This window comes from Canis lupus, chromosome 11 (assembly GCF_003254725.2).
Source record: "Canis lupus dingo isolate Sandy chromosome 11, ASM325472v2, whole genome shotgun sequence".
NCBI classification, from domain to species: Eukaryota; Metazoa; Chordata; class Mammalia; order Carnivora; family Canidae; genus Canis; species Canis lupus.
In genome coordinates this window covers 26337614-26363039 of record NC_064253.1, presented here as the reverse complement: position 1 = coordinate 26363039, position 25426 = coordinate 26337614, and the positions used below count along the sequence as shown (strand labels likewise).

Sequence of the window (25426 nt, the reverse complement as noted above, 5' to 3'; positions counted from 1 at the left end):
TAGCAGCAATGTCCACAATAGCCAAACTTTGGAAGGAGTCTCGGTGTCCATTGAAAGATGAATGGATAAAGATGTAGTCTATATATACAATGAATTACTCAGCCATTAGAAACAACAAATACCCACCATTTGCTTCAATGTGGATGGAACTGAAGGGTATTATGCTGAGTGAAATAAGTGAATGGAGAAGGACAAACATTATATGGTCTCATTCATTTGGGGAATATAAAAAATAGTGAAAGGGAATAAAGGGGAAAGAAGAGAAAATGAGTGGAAATATCAGTGAGAGTTAGGAGTCTCTCATGACAGAACATGAGAGACAAGAACTCTAACTGGGAAAAGAACTCTGGGAAAAGAACCAAGGGGTAGTGGAAAGTGAGATGGGCAGGGGTTTGGGGTGACTGGGTGACGGGCACTGAGGGGGGCACTTGATGGGATGAGCAGTGGGTGATACGCTATTCGTTAGCAAATTGAACTCCAATTAAAAAGTACTGTTGGATCCTATTGGCTAGTATCTTGTTCAGACTTTTTTGCATCTGTGTTCATTTTAGGGATATTGGTCTATAATTCTCTCTTTGGGTGGGGTCTGTGTCTGGTTTTGGAATCAAGGTGATACCTTGATAAGTTTGGAAGTATTCCAGCGGTCTCTATCCTTCAGAACAGCATTAGTAGAATAGATATTATTTCTTCCTTAAATGTTTATTAATCGAATTTCTCAGGGAAGCCATCTGTTCCTAGACTTTTATGTATTGGGAGGCCTTTGATGACTGCTTCAATTTCTTCCCTGGTTAATGGCCTGTTCAGGTTTTCTATTTCTTCCTGTTCCAGTTTTGGTAATTTGTGGTTTTCGAGAAATGCATCCATTTCTTCTAGATTGCCTAATATATTGGCATATAAGCTGCTCATAATACATTTTAAAAATCATTTGTACTTCCTTGTTATTGGCTGTGATCTCTCCACTTGCATTCATGATTTTATTAATTTGAGTCTTTTTTTCTTTTAACAAGGCTGGCTAATGGTTTATCTATCTTATTTTCTCAAAGAACCAGCTCCTAGTTTTGTTCATCTGTTCTACAGTTCTTCTGGTGTCCATTTCATTGAGTTCTGCTCAAATCTTTAGTAACTCTCTTCTTCTTGGTGTAGGTTTTACTTGCTGTTCTTTCTCCAATTCCTTTAGGTGTGAGGTTACCTTGTGTATTTGATTTTTTTCCAATTTTGTGAGGGAGGCTTGTATTACAATGTATTTCCCTCTTAGGACTGCTTCTGCTGTATCCCAAAGATTTTGAGCAGTTGTATCTTCATTTTCATTAGTTTCCATGAATCTTTTATATTCTTCTCTAAGTTCCTGGTTGACCCATTCATCTTTTAGTAGGAAGCTGTTTAACCTCCATGTGTTTGAGTATCTTCCAAATTTCTTCTTGTGAGTTCTAGTTTCAAAGCATTGTGGTCTGAAAATATGCAGGGGACAATCCTAATCTTTTGGTATTGGTTGAGACCTGATTTGTGACCCAGAATGTGTTCTATTCTGGAGAAAGTCCATGCTCTTGAGAAGAATGTTTTCAGTTGCGTTCGGTTGGAAAGCTCTGTATATATCTTGAAATCCATTTGGTCCAGTGTGTCATTTAAGGCCTTTGTTTCTTTGATGATGTTGTGCTTAGAAAGTCTGTCTTTTGCAGAAAGTGCCATGTTGAAGTCTTCTAATAGTAGCACATTATTATCTACGTATGTCTTTACTTTGGTTATTAATTAATTCATATATTTGGCAGCTCCCTCATTAGAGGCATAAATATTCATGATTGTTAGGTCTTCTTGTTGGAAAACCCTTTAAGTATGATATAGTGTTCCTCTTCATCTCGTACTACAGTCTTTGGGATAAACTTATCTGATAGGATGGCTATCAGCTTTCTTTTGAGGACCATTTGGATGGTAAATGGTTTTCCACCCCTTCATTTTCAGGCTGGAGTTTCTTAGGTCTAAACTGAGTCTCTTGTAGAGAGCATATAGATGGATCTTGCTTTCTTTTTTAGATTAGATTTTTTTTTAATTTTTATTTATTTATGATAGTCTCACAGAGAGAGAGAGAGAGAGAGAGGCAGAGACACAGGCAGAGAGAAAGGCAGGCTCCATGCACCGGGAGCCCGACATGGGATTCGATCCCGGGTCTCCAGGATCGCGCCCTGGGCCAAAGGCAGGCGCCAAACCACTACGCCACCCAGGGATCCCATGGATCTTGCTTTCTTATCCAGTCTGAAACCCTACGTCTTTTGGTGGGATCATTTAGCCCATTAACATTCAGAGTAACTATTGAAATTTAGTGTCATCCTATTACCTATTCAGTCCCTGTTTTTTGTGGATTATTTTTTGGGGGCTTCTCTTTCTTTTATAGGGTCCCCTTTACTCTTTCTTGCAGAGCTAGTTTAATGGTCACTTTTTCTTTCAATTTCTGCTTATCTTGGAAGCTCTTTGTCTCTCCTTCTGTTCTGAATGAGAGCCTTGCTGCATAAAGTATTTTTTGTTTCATGTTCTTCTCATTTAGTACCCCTAATAGATCATGCCAGCCCTTTCTGGCTTGCTGGGTCTGTATGGTAAGGTCTGCTGTTAATCTGGTATTTCTCACCATATAAGTTAAGACTTTCTTGTCTCTTGCTGCTTTAAGGATTTTCTCTTTATTTTTGGAATTTGCAAGTTTCACTATTAAAGGTGAATACGAAGTATTGAATGGTTTTCATTGATTTTGGTGAGGACCTCACTAACTCCTGGATCTGAATGCCTGTTTCCTTCCCCAAAGTAGGGAAGTTCTCAACTATGATTTGTTCAAATATAGTTTCTGACCCTCTCTCCCCCTCAGTGTTTTCTGGTACCCCAATTATACATAGAATCTTTTTTCTCAGGCTATCATTTATGTCCCCTTAGCCTTTCCTCATGGTCTCTTGATTGTTTTTCTCTTTTTTCTTTCAGTTTCCTTCCCTTTTTTTTTTTTTTTGATTTTTTTGTTGTTGTTGTTGGAGTTCAATTGCCAACATAATGTATAACACCCAGTGCTCATCCCATCAAGTGCCCCCCTCAGTGCCCATCACCCAGTCACCCCATCTTGCTCAACTCCCCTTCCACTACCCCCTGTTCATTTCCCAGAGTTAGGAGTCTCTCATGCTTTGTCACCCTCTCTGATTTTTCCCACTCATTTTCTCTCCTTTCCCTCAACTTCCTTCCTTACCATCAACTTGTCTTCTATGTCACTCACTCTTTTTTCCACTTCATTAACCCTCGTCGTTAGGACCTCCAGTTTGGATGGTATCTCATTTATTTGATTTTTAATTTCAGCCTGATTAGATCTAAATTCTCCAGTCATGAAGTCTCTAGAATCCTTTATGCTTTTTTTCCAGAGCCACCAGTAGCTTTATAATTGTGCTGCTGAATTGGCTTTCTGACATTGAATTGTAATCTATATTCTTTATCTCTGGCAGAGAGTACTGTTGCTGATTCTTTCTTTTGCGATGAATTTTTCCTTCTAGTCATTTTCTTCAGTGCAGAGTGGCTGTATGAGCGGGCTGAGTCAAGAATATCATCTATGACCTAAGTAAATTTTCCCCTAGATGATTTTGACGAGGTCAGAGCCTAGAAAATGAAATGCAGATCAGAACAAAATAAAACAAAAGGACCAAAAAGTGAAAAACAAACTTTAAAACAAATAGTAAGAAATAGAAGTCCAAGAATCCCAAAGAAGAAGGAAAAAAAGTAAAGTGGAAAAATAGAAATTACGAAAAAAAGGGAGGCGGTACTGGGAGATGGTGGTGGTGAAGAAGTTGTAGTGGAGGGAGAATGTAGTCTACCTGAGGGGTCCTAGAGGGTGATCTTGGTTCTGAGTGTATTAAGTTTTATATGTTAGAAGATGGTCAATCCTAAATTTATATAAACCAGCAATACTTGTAGAAAGCTGCAACATTGACCACCAAAATATAAATGACAAAAGAGGGGGGCAGAATGGGAATGAAGGGAGAATATAATCTCACAGAATGAACCAGCTTGGTATTCCACTTGGTGGTTCTGTGTGTATGATGGTCATGTTTTAGAAGTTACTAATCTCTGCCATTTTAGAAGAAAATGAGGCAGAGAAACAAAAGACTCAAAAAAACATATCTTGTATATCTCCCAAAATTGAATTGAGTACGTTGAAGGAAATCCAGAAGTGAAAAATATATCTAAGACATGTAATTGTAGAAATATGAAAGTCAAAAAGGAAGAAACTTAAAAATGAAGTGGTGGCAAAATATTGTAGTTAAGGTGGGAAAAGAGGGAAAATATTGGAAATTTTTAGTCTGATATAAAAACAAGTTGTAATGAGAAAAGGAAAAAAATTTTTTAAAAAGAGGGGGACGGACCCTCTAGTTCTATATACTATATTATTCCCTTAATATTCCCTTGGCCCTGGAGCTTTCCAGCTCTGCTTTGTCAAGAACTTGGCTCTTACCCTGTTCTTCCAGCTGGTCTTCTGCTATGCTGATTTTCAGGTATCTGTGCCTGGGCAAGGATGCCTGGCTCCCTGCTGGGTGCAGGGCTTAGCGTGAGCTGTTTATCCTATGAGGCCTTTGTTCCCTGGCAGCCCCGCCTCTCCAAGGTACACGTGAAACAAGGAAGGAAAACAACAATGGCTGCACCCAGATTTCCAGCTCTGGAGTCAGTCAGCTCCCTGCTAGTAACTAATGCAGTCTCCCAGTACTCACTGGCCTAGATGCTCCTGGCGGTGACGCAGGTGCACTGATCTGCACGGCTTATATGTCGCGCAGTTGCAGGAGAGTCCTTGCTGTCCCATGTCCTCCCCGCTTCTGCCTGTTCCAGGGGTAATGCAGGATCACCAGCTTTGTCTGCTAGGGGGGCGTGGCTCCCGAAGTCAGGAGACTCAGCCACTTCTGTCCAGAGCCGGCCCACCTAACCAATCGCCTTCAGGGCTGCAAGCACCAACCCTTTACCAAGATCCGTAGGCGGTTTGTGATGCACTTTCCTTTTTGCTCCCGTCCTCTAATAGTGACTCGGGAAATCTGGAGGCTTCACTGCCCCTCCTAAGATTTTGCCCGATTTCCCTAAGCACTTTTCCATCCAGGGAAAATTCCGGGACACATTTTTAAAGTTCCTGCCTCTCCAGGGCTGGGCTTGACTGCCCTGGAGGCTCTCGCCACTCTGCTTTCACCTGGGTCCTCAAGGTGGCCCTCCCCCACTTGATTTTTTATTTTTTTCCACCTTCCTACTTTGCTGGAAGTGAAAACGTTTCTGTAGTGTTCTGGCTGTTTTCTCTTTAAATCTAAGGTCAAATTCGTAGGTGTTCAGGAAGTTTTGAAAGTTGTCTAGGTAAGCTGGTGGGTCCAGGTGAGTTGAGGACCCCTATTCTTCTGCCATCTTGCCCCTCCCTCCCTCTTTCTTTAGTATTGTGCTTGAATTCCTTTATTTTTTTGTATGTCTATTACAGGTTTTTGTTTTATGGTTACCAGTGGATTCATATATTACATTTTGTGTGTATAGCAATCTATATTTAAGTTGATGGTCATTTAAGTTCAAACACATTCTAAAAGCACTAAGTTTTTATTTCTCCATGTAATGTCATATTTTACATCTTTTTATTTTGTGTATCTCTTGACTAATTTCTAGATATAATTTATTTTTCTACTTTTGTATTTTAGCCTCCATACTGGCTTTCTAAATGATTAATCTATTACCTTTACTATATGGTTGCATTTACCATTGAAATGTTTTCCTTTCATAATTTTCTTTCTTCTAGTTACGGTCTTTTCTTTCCACTTAAAGAATTCTGCTTAAATATTTCTTATAACACTGGTTTAATAGTGATGAACTCCTTTAGCATTTGTTTGGGGGATTTCTTATCTCTCTCAACCTTGTTGGATAGTTATTCTTGGTTGCAGGTTTTTTGCTTTCAGCACTTTGAATGTATCATGCTATTTTCTTCTGACCTGAAAAGTCTCTGCTGAAATAGCCTTATGGGTTTCCCTTACATGTAACTGTTTTTCTTCTGTTGCTTTTAGCAGTCTCTCTTTATCTTTAATTTTTGCCATTTTAATTATAATGCATTTTGATTGGACCTCTTTGGGTTCATCCTGTTCGGGCTTTTTTTGAATCCTGGACCTGGATGTCTGTTTTCTTTTCCAGATTAGGGAAGTTTTCAGCTATTATTTCTTCAATAAGTTTTTTGCCCCCTTTTTCCTCTTCTCCTTCTGGGATCCCTTATAATGTGAATGTTACTATATTTTATAATGTCAAAGAGGTCCCTTAACCTGCTCTCATTTTGTTTTTTTGGTAGATTGTTTCTGTTTGGTTGCGTTCAGTTACCCCGTCTTCCAGATTACTGATCTATTCTGCATCCTCTGACTTGCTTTTGACTCCCTCTAGTGTTTTTTTCATTTCACTGATTGTATTGTTCCTCTCTGACTGGCTTTTCTTTATATTTTCTATCTTGTTGAAGTTCTCATTGAGTTCATCCACTTTTTCTCAAGGCTAGTGAGTATCTTTATGACTATTACTTTGAACTCTATTAATCATTTTGCTTATATCTGTTCTGTTTAGCTGTTTTTCTGTTATTTTTATCTTGTTCTTTCATTTAGGACATGTTACTCTGTCCTTATTTTTTTTCAAACTCCCTGTGTGTCTTTGTACTAATTAAGTAAGTCAGCTGCACTTTCTGGCCTTGTAAGAAGTAGCTTCCTGAGGGGCGTCTAGCTGGCTCCGTCAGAAGAACAAGCAGCTTTTCATCTTGGAGTTGTGAGTTTGAGCCCCATGTTTGGTGTAGAGATTACTTAAATAAACTTTAAAAAATTTTAAAAGAAGTGGCCTCCTGTAGAGGTCCTGAGGGTACCCTGTAACACAATCCCCCCCCAGGCACCCAAACTAGGCGCTCCATCGTGTCCCCCATGTGGAGTGCACATTCCCTCCAGTTGTGACTGAGCCATTGCTGTGACAGCAGTGGTAGGAGCAGTGGGGCCCTAAACTAGCTGGCTGCAGTTAGCCTCTGTAACAGCTACAGGTGTATTGAAGATCAGGGCTTGCTCATTGTACAGCCAGCTAAGAGGTCTGGCTGCAGAAACTATGGACACTATGGACACACTGGCATATAGGGTTATCTGGTCCTCCACACATCCCTCACCCCCATCCAGGGAGTCGTTTGGAGTGGTGTCAGTCCCAGCTGGAACTGCCTAATGGTATGGCAGGGCAGGGGCTGTTTCGGAAGGTTGCATTCTTGTGTAGGCAGGTTGAGTGGCTTGGGTCTGCAGGGTAATGCCAGGGCAAGGCCCATTTTGCTAGAAGGACTGATGAAGAGTGATAGCACTACCTCTCTAACTGCATCTGACTATCTACACTGGGAGAGGGTAAGAAAAATGGTGCTTGGTAGAGCTTTTCTCCCTGGAGAAATCTACGTATCCTTGCCGTTCTGGCAAAGGTCCTAAGATTAGTCAATAAATCTTCCCAGGCACTTTTCAAAATACTACTTCTGTGCTGTGCCTTGGCCAAGCTATTTAGCATACTGGCTTTTAGGGGCAGGGACATGGTCTTGCTGTCACCTTCTTGCTCTCCTGGAGTTAAGCTCTGTTTATTTTTAAAACTCCTGGAGTTAAGCCTCACTAATTTTCAAAGCTAGCTAGATGTTACGGAGACTTGTCTTACCCATGTGGATCCCCAAGGCCAAGGTGTAGTGACTAATCCCCTCACTCCTCTGTCCTTGTGATATCCCTCCCATTTGTGGTTAGTTTTGCCAGGGCTTTGGTTCCTGATTGTGTGTCTGCCTCTCCTACCTTTTTCAATGGGTGGCCATTCAGTGACTACCTATAGAAATCTGTTCTGCCAGTCTTCATGTCATTTTCAGTTAGTTCCATGAGTTAGATGTAGTTGCCTTGGTGTCTAGGATGAGGTGAGCTCAGGATCCTCCTGCTCCACCATCTTAAATATATTCTTCATTTATAAATTTCCCTCAAAATACTGCTTTGGCTGCACCCCACCACTTTTGAATATTGTATTATTTTTTCTTCCATATTTCCATCTCTGCTACTCTGAATATCATAAAGTCTATTATTTTAGTAGTTACCCTAGAAATTTTCACATTCGTTATTTACTATCAAAGCCTAAAATCAATCTATCAATCCATATTTTTACCCTCTTTCTGATTAATGCAGAAACCTTGGAATACTTTTTTTTTTTTAAGATTTTATTTATTTATTCATGAGAGACACAAGGAGAGAGAGAAGCAGGCTCCCTGCGAGGAGCCTGATGTGGGACTCAATTCCAGGACTCCAGGATCATGCCCTGAGCCGAAGGCAGACACTCAACTGCTGAGCCACCCAGGCACCCTGGAATACTTTAATAGTTTTTTGCACAGTTTATTTCCTATTGTTATAATGTATTTTAATTCTATCTTCTTTTTAAAGTCTATAAACAGGGGCACCTGGGTGGCTCAGTCAGTTAATCTTCAGCTCCGGTTGTGATCCTGGGGTCCTAGGATTGAGCCCCATTTTGGGCTCTCTGCTCAGTGGGGATCCTGCCTCTCTCTCTCCCCATCCCTCTGCCCCCTCCTATTCATGTTCTTTATCATTGTCTCTGAAGTAAATAAAACCTTTTTTTAAAAAAGAAAGTCCACTAAACATTTTTATCATTATTTTATACCATGAGTATTTAGATTATATATCACCACTTTTTTGCTCTTTTCCTGTCTCTGATCTTTAGGCAGAGAGGCCTGTCTTCCCATCTGAAAAACATCTTTTAGAATTTCCTGGGATCCCTGGGTGGCGCAGCGGTTTGGCGCCTGCCTTTGGCCCAGGGCGGGATCCTGGAGACCCGGGATCAAATCCCACGTCGGGCTCCCGGTGCATGGAGCCTGCTTCTCCCTCTGCCTGTGTCTCTGCCTCTCTCTCTCTCTCTCTCTCTCTCTCTGTGTGTGACTATCATAAATAAATAAAGAAAAAAAAAATTAAAAAAAAAAAAAGAATTTCCTATAGATGGGGTCTGTTCATCACAAATACTGAGTTTTTGTTTGTCTGAAATATTTTAATTTTGTCTTCCTTTTTGAAAGTTATTTTTACTCTGAATATGAATTTACATTGATAGTTATTTTTTAAGTATATTAACTATATTCCATTGTCTGTTGGCCTTCATTATGGCTATTGAAGAGTTAACTTTTTTCATTTTTTGTTTTTCATGTTTAGAAGTTCTCTTCAGTTTCTTTCCACAACTGCTTTGTTGTTTTTTGTAGTCTTTTTTCAACCATGTTTTCAGTTTCTTTTCACTAAACGTCGTATTTTGTATGTTCTATAATTCCTATATCTATAGTTTTGAGGGGCCATTATTTTTTTCGTGCCCTTCATAGTACCTTATTTCTTTTTATATTTTGTTAATCTTTGTGACCTACGTTTTTGTCACTATATCAGTGGGGATTTTTAAAGATCTAGGTGTAAGTTACACTTCCTTAGAGATTTTTTTTTTTTTTCTGTTTGAGTACCAGACAACAAATTTGGCTGAGACCACATTAAACTTCTTTCTTAGTGTGATGTTTTTCTGAGCTCCCAGAAATGTGAATGGCAATAGATCCATGTGAGAATCAGCTTATAGTTACAATTTCTTAGGAGAGATTTTATTTTTTTCCATCTACCACATCTATTGTGAAGACAATTTTTCTTATAGCCCCTTAACTGGGGACGGGAAGGGGCTGTTGTTTCTGGTACAACCTTCTACTGATTGTGTGGGGTTTCAGAGTCCCAGCTTTGTATTTAGGAAACCAGATTCTACCAGCCCACCAGCATCTCCATTTAGTAAAAGGTTTAAAGTCTTCAAAACTGTAAGTACATTTGAAAAAAAATTGAATTTTATGGAGATTATCTAACATTGATTGTTTAAATATAATCAGTACGCATAAATGTCCAATCACTTATGAAAGGTTTTTTTTTAATTGTTTAAAATAAACCAGGACTACTTGATAAGATAATTTGTTGTATCTGTAATACCAAGGTAGCTATAGTGTGATCCTTTAGCTAGAAGTATATAAGTAGGCTTGTTTTGTAAAAGAGAATGTTCTGATATTGCCAGAGGGGTATTCTTACTGTGTATTTGTTTTGCAGATAACACTGTGAGAGTACAGATGAATAGCCAGTGGTCAGATACCATGCCTATTATATTTTCCCTCCTTTGTTGTTGTTATTTCTCCTTCCCAAACTTTATGTTTTCTTTTTTTGGCAACTTTATTGAAATATAATTGATGCACCATACAATCACCTATTTTAAAGTATAAAATTCAGTTGCTTTTATTGTATGCACAGACTTGTTCACCCATGGCCACAGTCAGTGTTAAAACATTCATCACTGGAAAAAGAAAGACCACTAACAAGTCATTCTCAAAACAAAACCAAAATACCCATTTTCCATTTCCCTCAAGCTCTCCAATCTTAAGAAACTATGAACCTACATTCTATCTCCATAGATTTCTGGACATTTCGTGTAAATTAAATTATACAAATGTAGTCTTTTGTGGATGGCTTCTTTCACTTAGTATCATAGTATCAAGGTTCATCTATGTTGTAACATATATCAGCACTTTATTTTTCTTTTTAATTGCCAAATATTCTATTGTACAGATATGCCACATTTTATTTATTCATTGTGTAATTGATGGACATTTGGGGTGTTTCTATTCTTTGGCTATTGTGAGTAATCCTGCTATGAACATTCATATACAGGTTTTTGTGGGGATAGATCTTTTCATTTCTCTTGGGTATGTACGTCCCTTAGATCATGTGGCTACATAATAATAGCCAGCTTATTTCCCAGTTGTGTAATATAACTTCTTTCTTCCTTTCTTTCTTTATTTAAAAAGTTTTAAAATTTAAATTCAGTTTAGTTAACATATGATGTATTAGTTTCAGGGGTAGAATTTAGTGATTCATCAGTTGCACCAGTGCTCATTACATCAAGTGCCCTCCTTAATGCCCATCATCCAATTACTCCATCCCCTCACCCACCCACCCCCTACAACCAACCCTAACCCTGTTTGTTCCCTATAGTTAAGTCTCTTACGATTTGCCTCCCTCTCTGTTTTTATCTTATTTTATTTGATAAAATAAGTCCCTTCCCTTCCCCTATGTTCATCTGTTTTGTTTCTTAAACTCCACACGAGTGAAACCATATGTATTTGTCTTTCTCTGGCTTATTTCATATAGCATATAATACCCTCTAATTCCATCCCTGTCATTGCAAATGGCAATATTTCATTCTTTTTGATGGCTGAGTACTATTTCATTGTCTATCTGTCTCACATCTTCTTTATCCATTCATCTGTCAATGGACATCTGGGCTCTTTCCATACTTTGGCTATTGTGTACAGTGCTGCTATAAACATTGGGATGCATGTGCCCCCTCGAATCACTATTTTTGTGTCCTTTGGATAAATACCTAGTAGTGCAATTACTGGGTCATAGGGTAGTTCTATTTCTAATAGTACAACTTCTTTATAATTTTGCTTTTGTCATATGGTTAAAAGCTAACACTGACCAGTTAGCCCTGACAAATACAATCTTAGTATAATTTTCTAAGAGTGGAATTACGGAGTCGAAGGATGTAAATACCTTTTTAGCTCTTAAATGACAACATATTACTTTTAGAAAGTAATCTTTGCTTTTGTTTAATAAATATGCTTAAAATTTTTTTTCATTTATTTGGAAGTTTATACATATCATAAGGTGAAGAATTTTACTTTGGGTGGCAGTTATGTCAATGATAAAACCCAGGATCAAATTATATGTATATTTCGTCATCTAAAGACAAAGAGTGTACATCTTAATGGGACACTGTTCTGATGCTAAAAACTGGAACAGCTAGTTGCCTTGTTAACTGAAGATTAATGTTACACTAAAAACTTAGTATTTTTAGTATTTTCTATTTTAATAAGAGTATAATTTGTCAAATTTTCTTTAGGCTTCGGGAGCAGGAAAGAAAAGAAGCAGAAGAAGCTAGTCAAAAGGAAATGGAAGAATGGGAAAGAAAACTACTAGCTCAAGCAGCTCCAACTTGTATGGAGACCTTGTGGGAAATTCCAGCTATTGGGCATTTTCTTTGTTTAGCCCAGCAAATTCTAAATTTGCCAGAAATAGTCTTTTACGAACTGGAACGTTGTCTTCTAATGCCTCAGTGTAATGCTTTTCTTTCTAAAATAATGACTTCTCTGTTAAGTCCTCCTCATCGCAGACCTACCTTACATCGAAGACCTACTTTGCCTTATAGGACCTGGGAAGCAGCACTAAGGCAGAAAGTACAGCAGTGGTACACTGCTGTAGGGCAGACTGAAAATCCCGATAACTGTGCTGAAAAGCTTGGGTTATGTCCTCAGTTTTTTAAAGTTCTTGGAGAAGTTAATCCATTGGAAGAAAAACCTTTTCATGAACTGCCTTTTTACCAAAAAGTGTGGTTACTTAAGGGTCTCTGTGACTTTGTTTATGAAACACAAAAAGAAGTTCAAGATGCTGTACTTGGACAGCCTATTCATGAATGCAGGGAAGTTATCCTTGGTTATGATTATTTGGAAAATGCTTATGTGCATTTTCCACAGTTTTGTGGTGCAGATGTACGGATTTATAAACAGAGACCTTTTCAGGCCCCAGAATTTCCAATTCCACCCATTAAAATACAAAGAGTACCTCGGATCAAACTGGAGAAATTAAAGTGTGACTATGTCAGTACAAGCAATGGTGAACATAGGTGTAGTAGAGGTCTGTCCTCTGGCTTCAAAAAAGAGCAAGAACTTAATTTTGATGCAACTTGGGGTTCTACTAAAATGAACTTGGATAATCATGACATCTCTGATGAAATGGATGTGAAATCTAGCTGTGAAATTAGAATTCACAGGCCCTGTGAAATTAAAAAAACTGATTGTTATAAAGAAAATTTAGAGGAACCAGGGAGTCCAGGGGAAGTTACTGGCTTTGGAGAGCCTCTTAGTCCAGGTGAAATAAGGTTTATAGAAAATCAAGAAAAATATGGTGAAGCTTCCAGAGTAAAGCCTGAACCCAGTCCATTAAAAGAAAATGCTCTAAAATCTTGCCAAATACATGTAAATGGAAGTCACAGTGATCATCCAGAAATTAACTGCCACAAAGTTGTAAGGGACATTCTGTTAGAGCAGAGTCACAAGAAAATCAAGCTAACTAAAATGAGGGCAAAAAAGAAGAAAAAGAAAAAAAAGAAATTGAAAGATGTTTTAAATGAAAACTTACAGAGAAAGCGTGAAAGTCTTCATTCTCTGGCATTCAAATCTTACAAACCTGAGATCCAGAATAAGTTATTGATCATCAAAAAGAAAGCAAAACACAAGAAGCACAAATCCGGTAAGCTAACACAAATGGGTGAGGATTACATTTAAGCATACTTCATGTTGTTCTTTCAATTAGGCATCATGGAAGACTCTGATAGAATGAAAAGTGTGCGCGCGCGCGCGTGTGTGTGTGTGTGTGTGTGTGTGTATTTAAGGGGTGAAGTTTTATATTTTGCCACATGATTAAAACCCAGAGCAGAAGAGGTTTTGTATACTAAGAAAAAATACTAAGAAAAAATAAAACCACTTCTCATAAATGATAGGAACCAATACTTCAATGCTTGGTTGTTCTTTTCTTTACTCAGATGTTTTTGCTTTTCCTATTGCTTGCCTTTTAATCAGTTTATGTCTTGTTTGTCGAGAAGATATGTGAGATAAAAACAGATGATTAACTCCATGTATTAAAAAGTTACAAAAAGTTGTCTGGTTGGGAAAAACTTGAATTGTTCACTAAAATGAGTTTCGGTTTATCGTCATTATTTCTGGATTTCAGTTTTTATGTCTTTGCTCAGTAACAAAGATAATTCAATAATAAGTTGGCAAATGAAGGAGTGAATTTTGTTTAGCTGATGTAGTCACTGTTATATCTTAGTTATTTAAATAAATACAATCAAATATATTTTATAATATGTAATGTATCATTGATAAGGAAGCATAAAAGTACTATTAACAGGCTTAATTTGTTAAACTGAAAATCGCAAAGTGGTCTACATTGACCCAGGTGATGAAAAACTACAGTTGCTTAAAGTAACTTTCAGAAATAAGCCTTTTAACTTTTATAATAACCCATTAAGTTATATAAATTTAGTTTGATTTGGCAAGTTCTCTTTGAATTGTTAGCCTCTAAAATATTAAATAATTGTTTTAAATTAGAATTATTTTTCTAGTTCATACATAAGTATGCAATATTGTATTATTTATTACCATTGTCATCTGAAATCTTTTATTAAGTGTTTATTCATGACCTAAGGTGATTATGACTTACAGGGGTAGGTATTGATGTAATTCCTATACAGACTATACCAATATTAACTGCTAGGCATTGGATTAAAAGGAATTTATATTGTAAGCAATTAAAGTGTTACCACATTTTTTAAATGGAAGTTCAGAATATTTATAGATCAGAGAGAAAATTTGTGGGAGTTTCATGTCCAGTTTTAGAAGAGTGAATGAAAAAAAACTTGGAAGCAAATTCAGCAAGTTATTTATGTACCCTCTCTGAGCATGTTTATTTAGGTGGGTACAGAAGTCTTACAGGTATGAAATAAAATAATGCACTTGCCTCTACACTTTCTAATTTTATCTTCAGAGCAAATTTTAGAAAGTCTTCAGTAACAAAAATTCTTAAATCTGGCAAATACAGATTTGTATTTCTCTTCTGTTATAACAGTGTTACATAAAATGTTATGACAACAACAAAAGATTTGTTTTAGATCATTTTCTACACTTGTCTTTCTGAGGCTTTGCCCTGGGCTCCTTTATTAGTTGTGAGACATTGTGGCTTTTTACAGTCAGTTTTGGGCAAACCCTAATTCAGTGTTTCCTCTTTCAGTCTTTTTAAAAGTGGGCTCCATGGTGACAAGTTTGGAAAATGTGGAAATCCTCCTCTGATAAGTTCACTTTGTGCATTAGTACAGGTCCATGCACTTTACAAAACTCCTGTATCGGGTATGTTTTGGAATTCAGAAATCATTAGATTATAGAAGGATATTATGATGTATGTGTTTAGTAAGTAACATCTCCTGTTGAGTTTGGGTAGCACCTGTAAGTAAACATAATTTCTACAGAAAAATGTGTGAATAGATTAAATGAGATAAAGACGAGAAAGAACTGTAGAACAGTTTGTTCAGGTTTTGCTACCATACAAATTATTCTTAAAACTTTAGTTTTGAGAACCATTAAAAAACAAAAGATTTCATTTATTTATTCATGAGAGACACACAGAGAGAGAGAGAGAGAGAGAGAGAGAGGCAGACACATAGGCAGAGGGAGAAGCAGGCTACATGCAGGGAGCCCAATGCAGGACTTGATCCCAGTACTCCAGGATCACGCCCTGAGCCAAAGGCAGACACTCAACTGCTGAGCCACCCAGGTGTCCCAGTTTTGAGAACTCTTTGAACTTAAGAACTGTGGATAGGTGATTCTGGGCCTGTGTTTTAAGGACTGTGGGAAGTCTTCAAGAAAAGGAACTGTTTAGTTTTGTTTAACCTGGTATTTTTCAAGTTTATTTGAACATAGAACTTTTTTTTCAAGTAATAGCATTCTTGTAGAACATGCTATGGGTTAAGTTATGTCATCCACGAACCTTCACTTAGGATGAATCAAATTCTGTGTGTAGTTAATATCCATCTTACATTAATTACTACAGGCTTTAATTTTTGGTGGAATCTCTGCATTTAGTAGCTGGGAGATAATTTTTAATAGAAAGTACAAAGAAAAATCAATTGAGAATGATTGGATAATTTTAGAGCACTGTGAGGCAGTTTTGCAACTTTTAAGCATTTTTATCTATTTTTCAGAGTTTTCTTTCTAGTTCTTAATTTTTCAGTTCATTTTAATTTGGTTATTTAAGCCTGGTTTTTTTTTGGTATATGTTTTTATTGGAGTTCAATTTACCAACATATAGCATAACACCCAGTGCTCATCCTGCCAAGTGCCCCCCTCAGTGCCCATCACCCAGTCACCCCATCTCGCCGGCCACCTCCCCTTCCACTACCCCTTGTTTGTTTCCCAGAGTTAGGAGTTAGGAGTCTCTCATGTTCTGTCACCCTCACTGATATTTCCCACTCATTTCTCTCCTTTCCCCTATAATCCCTCTCACTATTCTTTATATTCCCCAAATGAATGAGACCAATGAAGCAAATGGTGGGTATTTGTCATTTCTAATGGCAATATTCCATTGTATACATAGACCACATCTTCTTTATCCATTCATCTTTCGATGGACACTGAGGCTCCTTCCACAGTTTGGCTATTGTGGACATTGCTACTATAAACATTGGGGTGCAGGTGTCCTGCCATTTCACTGCATCTGTATCTTTGGGGTAAATCCCCAGCAGTGCAATTGCTGGGTCGTAGGGTAGTTCTATTTTTAACTCTGAGGAACCTCCACACAGTTTTCCAGAGTGGCTGTACCAGTTCACATTCCCACCAACAGTGCAAGGGGGTTCCCCTTTCTCCACATCTTCCTGTCTTGTAATTTTCACCATTCTGACCGGTGTGAGGTGGTATCTCATTGTGGTTTTGATTTGTATTTCCCTGATGGCAAGTGTTTAAGCCTGTTTCTTACTCTTAGAAACATTATAGAAGAGAAAAACATTGGAATAGTTTCTGTTGTACATGCTTATAGCACCATATACTTCTACTTTATAAAATTTGTAAAATTTATTTATAATGGTTGCATTTATTTCTACATTATTTTGATCATTGTCTCTCTTATTTTATAACATTCTTGAGGACAGAAGGTTAGCACAACACATTGTTTAGGAATCTGTTGAATAAATACATGAATACACATAATATGGTTAACTCAGATACAACTAAGCTTAACCCCTTAATATGTCTTTTGTATCTTTTTAAGCATTTATATTTTTGAATAGGATTGGATTAATACATACCATTTTACAGTCTATTTTCTGCATAACAATATACTGTAAATATCTTTGTGTGATAAATAGATTTCTGTAGCATTTTAAATGATTGCATGGGATTCTGTTATGTGTGTTTTGTAGTTATTTAACCAACCTTTTGGTTGTTTTTGATGTTTTGTTATAGATTGTGTAGAGCAGGTAGAGTTGGCTGAAATCAAGTAGATTTTAAAAGTTAGAAAGCTTTTTATAAAATCTGAAAAAATAGGCAAAATGATTAAATATACATCAATTGTTAGAAAAAGCTTACTGTGTTTTAAGTTATTCATTTAAACCAATTTGGTTTGGAGGGTCTTTTCCCCCTCCTCACATGGTCATTATTTTTAATGAAATCATTTTGTGGTAGCTTCTCTAGACTGCTTAAAATAAGTAAGACAATTGGTGTTATTCTTTCATAAGTGTGTAAACTAAGGTTCAGAAATGGTGCCTGAACCATAGTGCCTGGCATGTGATTTGTTTTAATAATTGTTAAGTATATAATAAAAGATCAAGCAGAGGGTAAATCAGTGTGCTATCGTAGTCTCAGAAGGTTTCACGGAGGATAAAGGACTGAAAAATAATGGGGATGGGATAAATGAAAATTGGTTACTAATATGAGCAAAAGTGTGGAGGTATAATTAAGCTGGTGTCACTGAAAAAAAAACACAAAAAAGCTTAAGGAAAAAGTTGCAAAGTTGAGGTTTTAGAAGCAGTTTGAATGATGAGAAGAATATGCCAATTTGGGGTGATCTCTTTTTGGGCAGGCAATGCTATTTTAAATAATTGCACCAGGTGCCCAGTGCAAGGAAATGAGCTTAAAATAAGACTTAATGTGCAAAAAGCAGTAAGCTTCTTTATGGGGAATAACTGAGACAGCAATGTAATCTGCAATATTTGATCACATCCAGGCCCATTACTATAAGAAATTTCACAGTATTTTGTTGATAAACATTATAGAACCTAACTACAGGTTCTATGTGGCTTTAGATACACATAGGAAAATTTTTAGAGGACCAACTTAAGGTGCCAAGATACAAGAGAATGAAAGAATTGATAGAACACCTTGTCCTTTTACTTTAATGCTTTGTGCTCTTTTCCTCTTCAAAAGCTAATACTTGTAATGCTAACTGTATACCAGGCAATAGTCTAAGCCTTTTATACATATTGTCTCATTTAATTTTCATAAAAACTCCGCTAAATGCTATTGTTATTCTCCAATATATAGATTTTATAGAATTAAAAAACTGAGGCACATCTTCATTTTTCTAGTTAAGAGGTGTATCCCCACATTCTGAAAGACTAGAATTCTGAGTCTAAGTTAAAATGTAAAATATATTTTTAGTTACATTGTTTTTCTGTCAAGTCAGGCTTCCTTACTATAGCGGTTATGGTTTTAAAAAGCTTCCTTACGCTGCATTGAACACTAATTACTAGGCCATATGTCAACTTGTGCCTGGAAAATAGATAAGGAAAACTTAATATGGCCTAGTAATTAGTGTTCAAGTGCAGCCTAAGGAAGCTTCTTAAAACTATATTGCCCATGTCTATGTGTTAGGCCCAAGGATTGTGTTGAAATTCTGTAAATGCTTTAAAGTGACTTCTGACTTTAGTACAATCCTAGATCTGAGAATTGTAATCTGTTTTATGGGACCAGGTGACTTAGGGCAGTGGAGGTGGGTAATATGATCAAGCTTTTGGTAGAGGAATGGAAGCCCACTGGGGGGCAGTATGTAACTTGCCTGTATATATCTTGCCATGGAATAAAAACAGATTACCAAATAAGGCTATGTGGTTTTGTAGTTTCCCATGCTCCATTTTAAAAGTAGTATAATAAAAAGGAAGAGCAGATTTTTACTGAAGAATACAGAAAATTTGTATTCAAATTCTTATGAGGGTAGAGAATGAAGATATTAATAGTATATGCATATCTTCTCACCAAAAGAGATGCTGTAAATCAATCAGAAGCAGATTATATTCCTGCAGAACATTTGAAGGAATACAGTATTTTATCATAAAAAGAGCACAGCTTTGAAGTGAGACAGATCTAGTGCAAATATATGTTCCAGTGCTTATTAGCTACAAGTCCTTTATCAGTTTATTTACCTTATTGGTAGTCTGTTTCTTTATCTGTGAAAAATGAGGTTAATACCTACCTTGCTACAATCATTAACAGAGATTAATTGGAATAGCAAATGCATACTACTAACATAGTGCCTGGCATGTGATAGGAATCAATAAATGGTAACCATGATTTTCAAGAGGTAAATTACATAATGGAAAGAACTTGGACTTTGGAGTTAGAATCCCTGGCTATGGTGCTAACTTACAGTGTCACAGTTGGGTGACTTGAGGAATATTTTTTATCTTCCCACATTAAATTTTGTTATCCCACATTAAAGTGAGGTATTGCATACCTTAGAAGATTGTTTTGAGAATTAACTGAGATAATTTACATAAATTATCTTGCTAAATGTCTGATATATAATAGGCTCTCAATAAATGTTAGTGTTCTTACTACCACTCCTAGATCATGTTATAAAACTCTTTGGTAAATTGTGTAAACTATTTATTGTCAGTGTTTTCTTTATTAAAAAATAATGGACTCAGATGGGCCCTAAGAATTATAGACAATTACCTGCTTTCCTTTTCCTATCTCCAGATTGGTGAAATTTCTGTTGAAATAGAAAAATAGGGTTATTCTATTTAAGGATCATTTCTCATAACTTCTTTAATGAAAAATGCTGTAAATACAAAATGAATAATGTGATTTCTGTTAATAATTCAGCCTAGTAAGAACGAGAAACACAAATCATTATAATACTGCATGATAAATGTACACTAATATACATACAAAGTAGAGTGGTAGCACAGAGGACATATGAGCAAGAAGGGCTAAGAGCAGGAGTAAGTTAGTAAAAGAATTTGAAGAAGGTTAAAGATAATATTTGGTTTAGACCTTTATCATCATGGCTTACCTAAGGGAGATAACAATTAACATTGACCACTTAACCATGTGATTAACAGTAGTCTAAGCTCTTTACATGTCTTAATTCCTTTAATTCTCATAAAGTAGGTGATATCATTATCTCTGTTTTCTAGATAAGAAACACACAAGAAACTACACAAGGAAATAAAGTAACTTGCAGCTAATAGTTGATTAGAACTGATATTCAAACTCAGGTAGTTTAGTTCCAAAACTCAAGCTTAAACCAGAATACTACTTCTGTTTACTTAATCACATTTAAATATACTAATGATATGGTGAAAGGAAATACCCAGTAACCATTTGATGTGCTTAATCCATTAAAATAAGAGTGACTTCTAGAATTAACTGAAAATGTACCTGATATTAGTGCCTATGGAGCTACAATATGGAATTTATTGGGAATATCAAGGGTGACCTCTTGTGCTTATGAATAAAAACAAAATCAAATGATTTTTAAAAAGCTAATTAGAACAGTGCTGTGGGGAGGAGGAAGGGAGGATAGGGAAGGATTTCATCTCCTTCAAATTGTTTTTATAACTTTCCCAGACTCAGGCAATTAAATCTTTTCCTATGAACTTTAAAATATTGTAGTTTATAGAGGAAAGGCATTCTTCTCTCTGGAGTCATGAGATACCTTCAGAGGTATCTATTGCACCCAGTTTAGAAATTACTCTAGCTGTATTATAGAGATACCAGGAATTTAATCACTTCTCCCTAAATATTGGTTAAACAGACCACTCCCTAACCTAATTTTGTAGAAGTTTAATTTTGGTATAGGTTCTGTGTAAGCACAGAAACAAATAATAGTGATAAGGGTTATGAATATGACAGGTCATTTTAATTAAAAGTAAATGTTTGACAGCAGTTGATACTTATTAGAATAAGAGTAAAATCCATGTGAACCTCAGTAACTCAAAATTTGTAGTAGTTCGGACATAGTATACATGCATTTGATTGAGTCAAAAGTTAGAAATTATCAAATTATAGTTCTGTGATATAGTTAAAAAGGGAATACAGAAGAAAATACAATTATATTGTAAATGGAATTGTGCCTCCACGTTGAATAAAATGTTGCAATCAAAAGGACTGTTTGCATGACAGATCATAATCTATATAGAATACTTAGAAAGGAACAATAGGGGTTGTGTTGAGCAGTTACTTTGTGTACTCATTTTCCCTTCTGCAAAAAATAGTAACTTTTAAACTGGTTTTAGTTTACAAATGATTGTGGACTAAAATTAACTTTTAAGTGTTTCCGGTTAATTTTTTATTCCCATACATAGATTTTCATCTCCTGCAGTACAGGGTTTCCATTTTATAATTCTTTGTTTTCCCCATCAGTTGTCCAGTGCCCTGTATCTCATGTTTGTAGAATAATTAACAGCCAGTTTGTTATTGATTTTGCTAAATGCTAGTGGAAACAAAACATAATTTAAGATGTTCCTTTCAAAAAATAGAGATTATATGCATATAGTATCTCTTTTGTCATGTTAAATACACCAGAGTAGATATACTTCAGTATATGGTAATGAATTAGATTTCTTCAAGAATGTGGATTTATTTTCCCCAGTGTTTTCTGATTGCACAAATGAATAGTTGCACTTTTTAAAGGGATATTTTTACTTTGTTTTAAATCTGGTTATTGAATACTTTCAAAGGCAGCCCATTAGGTGAGTGCAGAGCTAAAGGGATAGAAAAATCTTGTTTCCTAAGCTGCTGAGAGGATTTTCACATTAGGTTGGCTTAAGACCATAGTCTTCAGAGTATAGTTTTATGCAAGTTTCCAACTGTGGAAGTCATTGTTAAAAGGTAAGTTTTTTTTTTTTCTTATGTAATCTCATTTTAAATTGTGAATTAGATTTTAACTAAGCAGTAGTAATGTGACATTTTTTTTGCCAAATCTTATTACAGTAAATTCTGATACTGTGCAAGTCATCGCAGATTTTGATAGTTTCATTCATATGTAAAGAAACCGTGTTTGTTAATATGTCTGTTACAGGTAGTTATAGTTTAATGTTTGCTTTTACTAGGACTTGTCTTGATTCATCATTTTTATTTGACTCACTAGCAACCATCTGTTATATTTTAACTTTCAAGGTTCTATGTAATTTGTTTTTTGTTAATGAAGTGCTATAAACAGTATTATGAAGCTTTTCTCTTTTAATCTTGAAAGGAAAAAAATCCATATCTAAAAAAGCAATCACAAAGAAGAGGAAAACTGTCACAAAGTCACCTACTGTACCAGAATTTCAGGTAATGTTTCAATTTTGTCTTAGCATTTTTTAGTTTAAATTTCTGTTTTAGTGTTTATATTGCTCCTCAAGAGATTGGCTAAATTCCACTGTAACTCACATACTTTCAATGAAATGTTTCCATCTTTGACTTTTTTCCCTTCAAGTGCAAGGCATAGCTAAGATTTAATCTTCAATATTTTTTACCTCTGTTTTTGTCCTTGATAGCCAAAAATTTCTTTGGTTTTTTTAATATGCTGTGTTGCTTTGTAGAAGTAGTTTAATAGAATATATATTATATATTATAAATTTTATACATTTATATATTTATATATTAAGTGTTTATATATATGAAAATAAATGTGTACATGAAACTCTTCAAGAACAAAGCGTAATTGTAAATAGGCAATTTACTTTTCATTTATTTGAACACTGTAGAAATGGTTAGATGTATTAGCTCAAAACAAATCTTTCAACTCTTAGCTATATATGAACTTCAAAGAGAATACTAAGTAACATTTAATTGAATGGTCTTTAAATATTTCTGCAAAAAGAAAACAGTATATTTGTTATATTATTATGTGAAGAGTTTTTCATTTGTAGCTGGTACTAGGATAAATAGAGAATCTAACTCTAAATAATACTTTTATTTCCTGTTTTATAAAAGATGTATTTTCTTCAAATGATTCTTTTTAAAAAATTTCTTTGTATTACTGTGTCCAATCCAGTTCCAAAAGTTTTATAACCTAATACTTAATTGCCAAAAAATAAAAGTGATGTTAAAATTAATTTTTGTCAGTCTCAAAAAGAAAAATAAAGGAGTAATAACTATGAAAATATTGGTAATTTGTAATGTGAATTTAATATATTTATTAAAAAATGTAGACCTATTTTTCAGTAAAAATCTTATTTTTGGAAGTGTTTTTATAGAAGTTGATTAGTAAAAATTTAATATTTTTAAATAAGCAGTGAAAGAAAATAGACATTTTCTTTTAGTTTTTTATGATAGAATATTTTTAATGATCTTAGAATGAATTAAAAACATTTTTACAAAATCATTTTATATAATGTAACCTTGGTTACAGAATATTTAGTGAAAAATATGTATTTACTGTTTTACTGGGAGGCCTTTCTGTTGTTTGTATCTCTCATTCAGTACTTGAATAGTATATTGTCATTCTGTCACTGATATCATCATAGCCTCTGCTATGCTATTTTTCCCATTCACTATCCCTCTCAATCCCTTAAAATATTGGTCCAGGGATATAAATCTCAGAAGAGATCTGGCCTGCTGTTGATATTTGTCTCCATTCCTGTCTTAGTGAATGGACTTTCATATGTTATAAGTGGCATAGACAGTGTTAAAATGGCAAATGGTATTTATTAGTGAGGCATGAAATTAATCTAGTAGATTACATGACCAGCATTCCTTTTTTAAACTAACAGTTAAAATAGAAAAGAAATTATGAGTGTGTCAGATATAGCAAGGGTAATATTGTTTCATGAAAGTTTGGTTTTGATGTTGTGTTTATTGTACTGGCATGCAACGTAAAATATATTTTTGACCATGGGTCATGAGCAAAAAAATTAGAAAGGCACAATACTAAGTGATGCTTTGTCAGTTACTGACCATTTGCTTACCACTCTCAGAAACTTAAAGTGAAAGTATGCGTTTTGCCAAATTGAGGTGTTTAAAATAAATAAGTAAAATCCCCTTCCTGGTTCTTAAGGTGTCCTAGAGAGAGAGAGAGAGAGAGAGAGAGAGAGAGAGTGTGTGTGTGTGTGTGTGTGTGTGTGTGGTTAGGATGGGGAATAGACTCATGAGAACTGGTTCTTATGCCTAGTTTATATTACAAATACCATGGTATCACTCAAAAAAGAAAATTGACAGCTGTCTCCTAGGAAATACATCATTTGCTTCAAATAAAGAACAGGAGATAAGACAGTATTAGTTACTAGTAAACTTTGTTGTTATGGATGAAACCTACAGTTTTGCCTTTCAAAATAACTTTATATAGTTTGTTTCTTTGATTATTTGGAAATTCCCCACATGTAAAAAACTGATTATTATATAATAAAGAAGTGAATTTATTTCCTTCCCAAAAGCATTTCAGATTCTGCAAATTGTTCTTTTTTTTTCTTTTTTTTTTCTTTTTTTTTTTTTAATAGAGAAGGAGAGAGAGAAAGGTGTCGGGGAGGCTATGGGGCAGAGGGAAAGGGAGAGAGAGACAGTCTTAAGCAGGCTCCATGCCCAGCAAGGAGCCTGATGTGGGGCTTGATCTCACAACCCTGAGATCACGACATGAGCCGAAACCAAGAGTCGGACACTTAACCAACTGAGCCACCCAGGTGCCCCTGCAAATTATTCATTTTATCCAAGTTCTTTAAAGATCACATTTCTAGCATTAAATATAAAAACTTTATAGAAAAGTATTGCTGGAAGATTTTCTTTGTAGTATATATTCTAAACTATCTTATTGCTGAAAATAATGAAGCTGTTGGTGGGTAGATCTTAGATCCCCCTTGCAAAACCTGACTTATTTGCCAAAGGACTAGTACATCTTTAAATTGATTTAAACATGCTAAGAAAAAAAATTTTTTTAAAAACATGCTAAGAGATAAATGTGTTGAGGAATTAAATTGTGAAGTTTATTTTTGTTAAGTCCTAATGAGTGAATCCTGTTTTGGCCTCAATTACTTTTTTTTTTTTTTTAATTGGAGTTCAGTTTGCCAACATATAGCATAATACCCAGTGCTCATCCCGTCAAGTGCCCCCCTCAGTGCCCGTCACCTAGTCACCCTAACCCCTCAATTACTTTTTAATTTGGTAGTGTTTTTGTTGACTTTTTTTAAAGCTAGAAATTAACCTTGTCTGCCTATTTGCTTAGGAGGAATCCATGTTTACTTACATGTATACCTAATATCTGTATCTCAGTTTAAGAAGATAATTATCCCACCTTTATTTAAGGCATACACTATAGGTATTCAAATGGTGGATTGGATCTGTTTTTTTGTATTATAAAAGGACTAACCATATCTGTGCCATTTATTCCAAGAGTTATGTCAGTGATTCTCAAACTTTAGATAGCATAAAAATAATCTAATGCCTTTATTAAGAATGAAAATTCCTGGGTTTATCTTCCAAGATTCCATCCTTGATTTAGTGGATCTAGGTGGATACCAGTAATGTGCATAGTGGTTAAGCATATGGATTATGGGACCAGGCGATATAGGT

The 25426-nt window shown here is 35.6% G+C and overlaps 1 protein-coding gene and 1 long non-coding RNA gene across 3 annotated transcripts in view; one reads left to right on the top strand and one right to left on the bottom strand.

The window, feature by feature from the left end:
• KIAA2026 (KIAA2026 ortholog) overlaps positions 1 to 25426 on the top strand; it is a 116466-nt gene that overhangs the window by 49317 nt on the left and 41723 nt on the right. For both annotated transcript variants that reach the window (XM_035696652.2, XM_025432074.3), the window contains exons 3-4: positions 11956 to 13361; positions 22134 to 22213. In XM_035696652.2, the coding sequence (XP_035552545.1) occupies positions 11956 to 13361; positions 22134 to 22213 (1486 nt within the window). The remainder of the gene's footprint in view (positions 1 to 11955; positions 13362 to 22133; positions 22214 to 25426) is intronic.
• On the bottom strand, positions 3268 to 4859 carry LOC125756043 (uncharacterized). The gene is made up of 2 exons (XR_007413964.1): positions 4722 to 4859; positions 3268 to 3615 (listed from the first exon to the last, which is right to left on the bottom strand). It is a non-coding gene; the product is annotated as an uncharacterized LOC125756043 (long non-coding RNA).